This window comes from Triticum urartu, chromosome 6 (assembly GCF_003073215.2).
Source record: "Triticum urartu cultivar G1812 chromosome 6, Tu2.1, whole genome shotgun sequence".
Lineage (NCBI taxonomy): Eukaryota > Viridiplantae > Streptophyta > Magnoliopsida > Poales > Poaceae > Triticum > Triticum urartu.
Genome location: NC_053027.1, coordinates 140,237,301 through 140,246,979, shown reverse-complemented (window position 1 = coordinate 140,246,979; position 9,679 = coordinate 140,237,301). Strand labels below are relative to the sequence as shown.

General features: G+C 45.3%; 1 protein-coding gene across 2 annotated transcripts; it reads right to left on the bottom strand.

Annotated features, from left to right (window-relative positions):
- Positions 1–3,758: 3,758 nt before the first annotated feature.
- Positions 3,759–9,439, bottom strand: LOC125517338 (glyceraldehyde-3-phosphate dehydrogenase GAPCP1, chloroplastic-like). Of its 2 annotated transcripts, none has more exons than XM_048682534.1 (14): positions 9,196–9,439; positions 8,620–8,693; positions 8,468–8,520; positions 8,343–8,381; positions 7,928–8,028; positions 6,624–6,736; positions 6,043–6,142; positions 5,796–5,942; positions 5,555–5,615; positions 5,332–5,429; positions 5,113–5,255; positions 4,392–4,475; positions 4,218–4,307; positions 3,759–4,126 (listed from the first exon to the last, which is right to left on the bottom strand). In XM_048682534.1, exons 1-14 carry the CDS (start codon positions 9,280–9,282, stop codon positions 4,072–4,074), a joined length of 1,245 nt encoding a protein of 414 aa, XP_048538491.1. In that variant the 5' UTR covers positions 9,283–9,439; the 3' UTR covers positions 3,759–4,071. The 2 variants fall into 2 exon arrangements, with proteins under 2 accessions (XP_048538491.1, XP_048538490.1); XM_048682533.1 differs by having other exon boundaries at positions 8,468–8,526; positions 9,196–9,435.
- Positions 9,440–9,679: the final 240 nt, after the last annotated feature.

Sequence of the window (9,679 nt, the reverse complement as noted above, 5' to 3'; positions counted from 1 at the left end):
GGGCCCCCACAAATACCCCACTTCGACAAACCCTATTCAAAGTCTACTCTTCTAGACCTCTCTGTTCCACTGCCCATCCCCTCCTCTTCCCTCCACCTTGTTCAGATCTGGCAGCCATTCCGGCAGCGCATCTGCAGCGGATATGAGGGCACCTGAATCAGAGGCAGGGTGCAACGGAGGTCGGTTCCTCCCACACCTACGCGATCCTGGTAACCAGGCTGACCCAATCTGGAGTGTATTCGACTGAGTCCTAGTCTCGTTGAGTGGAAAGTGGCATTGCCTCTCTGCTCCTTGCGAGCAGTTACCAGGATCGGCTCAGACCATTCTGGCATCCTTCCCTCTTTGGGGAAGGATCACCCCCTCGGTTGAACCGCTTCCAATTTGAGAACTTGTGGCTTCTCCAGTCAAGGTTCATGGAAAGCGGCTCAACTCAACTAAGCCAATGTATCCCACCATTTCATATGGGGTTGGGGTGCAAATGTAGGGGCTGAACGGCGTCAGGGTAAGGGTGCTATCCTAGGCCAGATTCAGTCGCTTGATGTGGTGTCTAATTTGGTCAGCCTAACCACTGAGGAGTGGCTTCAGCAATACACCCTTGAGGCTTCCCTCATGGAGATCTAAAAGGTGAGATGGTTTTCTAGCGGTAGAGGAGTCAAGAGAATTGGGTTCTGCATGGAGAACCGCCTACTTCCATGCCATAGTGAGTGGGCGGCATTGGAAGTTCTACATCAAGTGCTTATGGGTGGATGACGTCCTCTTGGATGATGCCAGAGATATCTCCACCCACATTTACTCTTCTATAGATCTCTTCACCGCGGGACCCCGTGTTGGGGTTGTGTTAGTTGTAGACTGTTAGCCAGCTAGGTCCATGGTCTTGGCTGACGAGAATGCGGAACTCACCTTTCCATTCATGTCGGAAGAAGTTATCCAGACGAATATGGAGATGAAGGCTAGTTTAGTGCTTGGACCAGATAGCCTTCTGGTAACCTTCTCCCAGAAAACATGGGAGCATCTTCAGGTGGCGATTATGCAAATGTTCGAGGAATTCCATGTTGGGATGTTGGCATGTCTCACCTGAATTTCCATGTTATTACCCTGATCCCCAAATTAGTGCAAGCCATGGATATTTGTCCCTTGGCCGATCACGATGATCAACGTCCTCCAGCAGATCTTTGCTAAGGTTTGCGTGACACGGTCCACCATATTGGTGGGACACCTCACGCATCCTTACCAGTTGACTTTCCTTGAAGGGTGGTATATTCATCATTGGATCTTGGAACTTCATGGGATTGTTCATGAGGTAAGGGTTTATTAGAGCCGGAGAAGGCATGTGGCCACTTGGACTGGTCCTTCCTCCACCGGGTTCTTGAGCGGAGGGGGTTCGAGGATCGTTGGGTTAATCAAATCATGCAGATCGTCGTGAGTGGTAGCACGGCCATCATTATTAATGGGGAAGTGGGCCCATGTTTTAGATTTTTGCATGGGGTGAGGCAGGGGAACCAATCTCCTCCTCTTTAACCTTGTGGTTGACCCCTTGGTGGCTATCTTAGTGTGGCTAGCCATATTATCCCTAGAGGTTGTGTGACCCACCTCCAGTATGCGGACAACATCATGATCGTGGTGGAGGGGTCTATATTAGATATTATCAATCTTAAGTCCCTTCTTCTCTGCTTTGAGGTTGTGTCGGGCCTCAAGATCAACTTCGATAAGAGTGAGGTTGTTGTTTTGGGTTATCCGCCCAAGGAGGAGCAGCAGATTGTGGACAATCGTAATTGCGGGTTGTCCTCTTTCCCAATCACATGTCTGGGGATACCATCTTTGCCACTACGACCCTGATCCAAGACTTTGACCGCTAGTAGGGTGGGTCAAGGCGAAGGCAGAGCTATGGTGTGGGAGGTTCATCTTTAAAGGGAGTAAATATGTGTTCATTGACTCCTGCCTCTCTAGCCTCCCCATGTATTGACTCCTTCAAGGAGTTGTCGCGCTTCTTCTAGCAGGCGGCCAATGGGTGCACGAAATACCATATAGTGAAGAGGGCAGATGTTTGTTTCCCTAAGGACCAGACGGTCTGCATATTCCGCCATCTGGCATATGAATGTGACCCTCATGAAACGGTGAGTGGAGGATTCTTAGGGATGAGGGGGGGCTATAGCTACAACTTATAAAAGCTAAATATCGGCATTACCGCCCTCTTTTGACTTGCGATCGATGGGAGGGGTTGTGGTTCTAGAAATCTCCCAGATCGATCAAGCATGAGATTTGCCTGGGTACTAGGACCTCCATAGGCAATGGAGAAGGTACCCTTTTATGGCTCGACCCGTGGCTCGGTAGGAATCCGTTGCATGTCGAATTCCCGACTACTCTTGTGAGATGCTCAGATCTGATGCTTTTGGTTGCCTTGACGACCCACAATGGGAATTGGAATAACCCGTTTCGACGAACATTTGGCCTCGAGGAAGCCTTAGCATGGACTGAGTTACGGGTGGCCCTCCCTCCATCCCTATCGGTGTCGCCAAAAGTTCTATCCTGGCATCTCGAATCGGCATACCGCAGCCCGTGGTGTACACCAACTATTAAGTATGCCTTTCCTCGGGTACAAAGGTGGCGAAGCGGCATGGGTCGGATGATGGCAAAGCAAGGATTCCATCTATGATGGCGACTGGCAAGGGTGAGGGCAAGCATCAACTTCATGGAGGGCACGGCGCACCGAATTTCATCATTGATTTCTCGCATATCAGCTTTGCTCGTTCTTACAAGGACCGAACCGATGTTTTGGTGGACCAAAATCACAGTTGTTGCCTTTGAAAGAAACCAACAAGTCAACAGACCAAGGCCTCATTTGGTTTGGAGGAATTTTGTAGGAATTTCATAGGGTAGGATTTTTATAGAAAAAATTCCTATAAAGCTCTTTGGTTTGTAGGAATGGAATCTTATTCCTATGGAGGAAATCTTTCTATCCTCCATATTTCATAGAAAAATAAACATTAACCTAGACTCAATGAAAAAAATTCTATGATGTGAAACAAAGAACAACTCTTCATATTTTTACTCATAGGATTTGAGATGCATGTCATCTCATTTTCTATGACTTTTCTATTTCTATAATTTTCCTGCCCTATGAACCAAAAAAGGCCCAAACTTCTCAATTACCCAAAGCACTGAACCGATCAGTGGAACCGAATGCCCAGCGTGACCGCTTTATCGCCACCTATACTCGAGCGGATGAAGGAGATGGGGGGTTTCAGAGGTAACTGGTGGAGAGGCACAAAAGGCTCAGCGACCGTGTCTGAGATAAGCCAGTAGCACTCGATCAGCTCCTAACCGTAAATACAGCACCACCACGTGACGAATGACCACAGAGAAGAGTTTTCGAGTGCTCTTGTTCCACACGCCACGCATGGATGCAGGGCAAATGCGTACGTCTACGCTCTAGGGATGGTAGTTGGGCTGGCCGTCCTCTTCCGGTCTTCATCTCTTCTTCCTCCCCATCATCCAACCTCGCCTTACCGCCATCTTCTCCTTCCTGCCGCCTCCACCTCCACAACACACCATGAGCACAAGGGGTGCGTTTTTGCCCAACAATCCCCACCCTATGCGCGGAATAGGACCAAGACAAGCAGGATATGCAGACCAGATGCAAACTGATCCATCCACTTAATTCAATCGTCTACCGTGACCACGTACCACAGACATCCACTTGCTATGTGCAACCAAAAATGATTGCAAAAATAGGTTCAGATGACATGCGAGAGTTAAACTTGGATAAATTCATCTATAAGTTGTGGAAACAAAATAGGAAGGAATCATAGTACTACATGAGAAGTCCAAAGGGGACAATTTGTGATTTCTTTTAGCAACAAATCAAACCACCGATACAAATGAGATTCGCTCAACAAATCCCACGACGTGCTCATAACGCTACGGTGTAAATTTCATCCACTGCTACAAGCAAGTCATGGATCCGAGTACCCATTTCTGCCTGTGCTCAAAAGGCACAACAAAGGCAATAATAAATTCTGAAAATAAAAAGAACCGGCAAAATTGCAGCCTATTAGTAGCACTCGGGGGTGATCAGTGCTTGGCGGAGACAAGAGCCATGTGGGCGATGAGATCAAGAACCCGGTTGCTGAAGCAAAAGAAAATGAGAACCCATTGGTTAACCAAAGATCTGAAAATGTGGGAAAAGAACTTTTATGCGGAGAGAAACAGACACTCACCTGTAGCCCCACTCGTTGTCGTACCACGACACGAGCTTCATGAAGGAAGAGCTCAGCCCCATGCCAGCATTAGCATCAAATATACTTGACCTGAGACGCGGGGAAAGGAGTGATTTTTTGGTACTATGGGTGCAGAGCATATTGTGTTACCATGCGAGCAGATGTGATTCTTACCTTGTGTCACCAACAAAATCGTTGGATACCACATCCTCATCTGTGTAGCCTAAAATGCCTTTCAGTGCACCCTCTGATGCCGCCCTGAAACACAGTGCATTCGAGTAAGGTTGATAATAGTGAAAGCAGTGTTACACATGATGACATCGACACATACAGTTGTTAGGTTCTACTCCCTCCGTCCGAAAAAACTTGTCCCAAGCTTGTCCATCAAATGGATGTATCTAGCACTAACTTGGTGCTAGATACATCCATTTGAGGGACAAGCTTTTTCAGACGGAGGGAGTATACATTAGCAGGAGAAGCTCGTTCAAGTTACTAAGTCCCTCCGATCCAAAATAAGTGTCGCAGTTTTAAACTAAGGTTGAACTAACCTTAGTTCAAAACTGCAAGACTTATTATGGATCGGAGGGAGTAACAGATAATTCTTGTCAAGCTAAGAGTTGAGTATAATTTTTGTAAGTGCAAAAGAATTTAACTGTATTTTGACATATTTGCTCATCAGCTCCTACTTCCTAAGTTCAAATATTTTCAGTTCGGATATGCATCTTAGATTTTGCTCAGAAGTGTCATGAGCATTCTGTTAATCTTCAAAATACTGGTAACTATTACATAAGCTAACAAGTTGCTTAACAAGACAAGCCAAACTGAAACTATGAAATGTAAAGAGCTGAACAGGTAATAAGGAAATGAGCATGAAAAATGTGATGGTTCTGCATACTTGATGGCTGCTTTCACATCATCATAAGAGGCACTTTTCTCAAGCCGGCAGGTCAAGTCAACCACAGAGACATTTGGTGTTGGAACTCGGAAAGCCATGCCAGTAAGCTTTCCATTTAGCTCAGGGAGAACTTTCCCAACAGCCTACAGGACAATAGAATCAGTCAATCAACAACGAAAATCGTAAATAGACACATGATATGCTTTCATCTCAAGTTACCTTTGCTGCACCAGTGGAGCTAGGAATTATGTTTTGACCAGCACCACGCCCTCCTCTCCAATCTTTCATTGAAGGACCATCAACAGTCTTTTGGGTGGCTGGACACAGAAGAACAAGCTTGCTATGACACCTGGTTTGAAAGTAACAAATACTCCACAAAGACTGCAAAATCACTAGTCTCCATTTGTGAGAACTGATAAGTTACAGAACATGAGACAAAAACCTGTTGTGGCGTGAACAGTTGTCATTAGACCTTCAAGAATGCCAAATTCTTCATGAACAACCTGCACATGATGATTCATGGGCATCATGAGGACGGTAGAATAGATTAATCATCAAGAGCAGGTTTTTTCGAGAATACAGAGCAGTTTATCGTGATCGTATTGTGCAATTAACTTGGCAGTTAGTAAATACTAGTCAAGGAAACTGAAAACCAGCAGGATAAGGAATGGGGAAAAAGTTACCTTGGCAAGAGGAGCAAGACAGTTAGTGGTACAACTTGCATTAGAAACAACATTCATCTTGGGATCGTAGCTCATCTCATTTACTCCAACCACAAACATGGGAGCATCTGCGGATGGAGCAGATATCACCACTTTCTTAGCACCACCCTATATAAACAAGGTAGCAAAAGGCTCAACACAGGTGTTCATTGCAAAAGGCATATTGTTCGCTAATTAGACAACATTACGAAAGAAATGGTATACAGACCTTCAAGTGTACCGATGCTTTATCGATGGTTGTAAAAACACCAGAAGATTCAACAACATAGTCAGCTCCAAAGTTACCCCAAGGAATCTCTGCGGGATCTCTGAAAATTGAGAAATAAAGATTAAAATCCTTCAATACGCATGTAGCGAAAAATGTCAAAATAAAGGATCTGAAGAAGAAAAAACTGACAAAAGCCACAACCCAGAAGTATAAGTTCAGTCACAACTGACATGAATATCAGAACCAGAGTATGAAAAGAAATACGCAGTACACCAGATGCACAGCAAGCTTCCGCTGGTATAGATATTATATGTCCGTATGAATGTGCAAAAACATGCGTTTTTAAGAATCAGTTATTAAGTACTCCCTCAGTCCTTGCAAAAACGTCTTATATTGTGGGACGGAAGCTTGCAAAAACATCTTACATTGTGGGACGGAAGGTAGTAATAATGTTACTTTGGCCACTTCATTGCTCCACTTGTACTTATTTCAGGACAAAATGTCGTGTATATTCAGTGACCATGGCATTTACATGAACTGCACAAACATGGCAGACAATCGGCTAACCCTGGCATAATTACCTTTTGCTTGTTATAGTGATTTTCTTCCCATTGATCTCCAGGGTTGAATCATCCACAACATTGATGGATCCTTTAAAGGGGCCATGAGTGGAGTCATACTTGAACATATAGGCCTGGAAAAAAGGGAACATTAACTTCGAACCAAAGAAAAGCACATCAAAATGCTACACCACATGCAAATACAGACTTGTTAATTTTACAGTGAAGAAAAAAATATAATGGCAGAATTAAATTTGCCAAATTCCAATGCAGTAGATCATCCCACTGGATGATTCTTGTCATGGCACCTAACAGAAAAAAATAGGAATCCCAATTGCATAAAATTGGATGCTTAACCAATGCTTATGTGCTTGAAATACAGAAATACAGTGCATTATAAACAAGATTTTGTGAATTGACTGAAGAAGTTGTCACATACAACATGAAGGTGAAACACAGGCAAAACATATTGTGAATGAATTAACAGGAAAGATACTTGGCACCGGACTAAATGGTACTATGAGAACTATCATTTCTCCTGGCTACCTCGCGACACAGAGCTACATGGTACTTTGCACCTGTTATCAGCAAAAGTCCTCAAGGAAATCCGCACCAGGGGTGTGGGACAGAATAGTTCTCCTATAGCTGCTTGTTAGCTTCACATGCTCATTCCAACATTGACATGTACTTTGCACACGGGAATCGTTCATGTGGCAAAATACATCAACATCATTCATGGTATCAGAGCATTCTCTAGCTCATGTTACCTTAATGAAAGCAATGTCGACTGCCCTCTACCTTCTGCACTGGAACTCCTCTTTACCAATGCCCACCGGTCTCTCCCATTTCCAGAGTCACCTGCCTGTGCGGGGATGGGAGAGAGCAGTAGGTGGCGGTGAAAAGGAGGGGGATCGCAGAAGGTAGGAGACAGTGGTTTGGAAGTGTGAGCCAGATAAGCACTCATACCACGAGTGATGAATGACTGTGAGTATGCCACACAAACACCTGTCATACTCATTGATATGTAGATAGTACATTATATTTGAATGGGAATAATTTGTGTGCGAGTTATCTTGGAGACAAAATTACTACCTCGTTACATTTATATTAACTAAAAAAAGAATACTCATTAAATTCATGAGGTCTCTATCACACAGACAAAAGGTATGCCAGTACTATGCAACATGGTTTGAATCAATTTCGTACAAAGTAGTAAAGAACTAACTACTGCAAAACCATGAGTTCGACCCTTTAACTTTATAAATTTCAGGTGTAGAAGATCTCATAGCACAAAATATGCAAAGCATATAGCATTATTTCCTTACCATGTACTTAGCATCAATGAAAGGATCATTGACAGCCACAACTTCAATATCATCTCTACTGGTTGCAATTCTCAGAACCAACCTCCCAATCCGTCCGAACCCTGCAGTAATAAAAACAACAGGCTAACATTAAAAAATGCATATGAATTATTACTTCATCTACTTTTGACTCGTACAATACCAATGTATATAAGCTATCTATGTGTGCCTGGTGTGATCATCTGAGGAATAAAAATATGTTCCGAAGACCTTACAAGATGATACTTAAACTACTTTATTTTGTCAACACAGTATATTATGAAACAAAAGAACATGGCTTAAGCATCCTGGACAAAAGATGCAACCAGCAAGGATTAATCTGTCTCATCTAGATTGCAACAGTATTTTGCATCAGTTATGTATACAAGAGGCTCACCATTGATGCCAACCTTCGTCTTCTCTCCACTCAAATATTCTGCAGAGAAAAACAAAAAGGGTAAAGATTATAAAATAATCAAATGCCACTAGAAGCTGCAACGTTTGCTGAGCCCAACAACTTACGTGGGACGGCCGGGGGTGCCTGTGTAGCTATAGCTCTAAGTGGCTCAATGTTCCTGGCACTTTATAGTATACACGAATTAGATGCAGTACATCCTAATTTGGTATACAGTTCACAAGGCAATGTGAATTATGCATCGGAAAGAGGCACTTACGATGAAGAGGAAGCCGCAATGGAGGGGAAGCTGCAGCCAAAATGAGCGGAGCGGGTGCTCCTCACGCATGACACCTATGCCACAGCAGACAAGTCCCGTCAATATGAGTACAAAAAAGTTCAGGACTAACATAAAATCCATCAAAGGAGAAGGAGAGAGGCTTCTGGCGATGTAATAACACAACAACAGATTCCAAACAAAGGTGGAAATCAACGGAGCTACAGCAACGCTTACTGACATACAGACAAATCCACACCTTAATTCAGAGTTAATAAATAGGGTTGCCTCGGCTAAATTCCACGGAACAGGTGCTAAACAGCAGGGAACCTAAGTCCTACGCGCCGCTTGAACCCAATTCAGCCCGTAGGACGTATTGCGGCGCCAACCCGCTCAAATGGCTGAATTCACCACCGAAGAGATGACACTTTCGAGCGAATTACGACGGGAACCAAATCTAGACGCGGAAATGGACTCGCATCAACCCACCGGTGCCGCGTGTGCCAGCCCTTTGACGGAACCTCTAGGGCTTTACGCGTACAGACAGTGTGCGTGTGTGAAGGGGCAAGCAACGGATACCTTGGAGGGGTCGGCGGCGGCGCGGGATCCGGCGCCGGACGAGGACAGGGCCGCCGCGGTGCGGAGAGGCACGGAGAGCGCCGCCATGGGAGAAGGGATTGACGGGTGGGTGGGTGGGTGCGCGCGTTAGGGTTTGACCGGCGAGGGAGGGGGGAGGGGCCGCAGGAGGGAGTCACGAGGAGGAGGAGCCAAGGAGGGGGGCAGAGGTTTGGCCTTTCGTTCGCGGAGGCGGGCGGGCGGGCGGGGGAAGGTGGCGGCCCGAGGCTTGTTTTATAACAAGAGGGAGGAGAAAAACAGCGGCTGCACACGATGACACGAGCGAGCGAGCTTCGCCTCGCCTACCCCCTCCACCGAATCTCTTGGTTGGCTGGCCGTGTTCATCGTCGTGTTTTTAAAAAGAGGAGGAGGATCTTGCCAACTTTGGCTTGGTTTTTCCCACAGGAAGACCAACTGTTGTTCGTCTTTTTGCAAGGCGATTGTCATT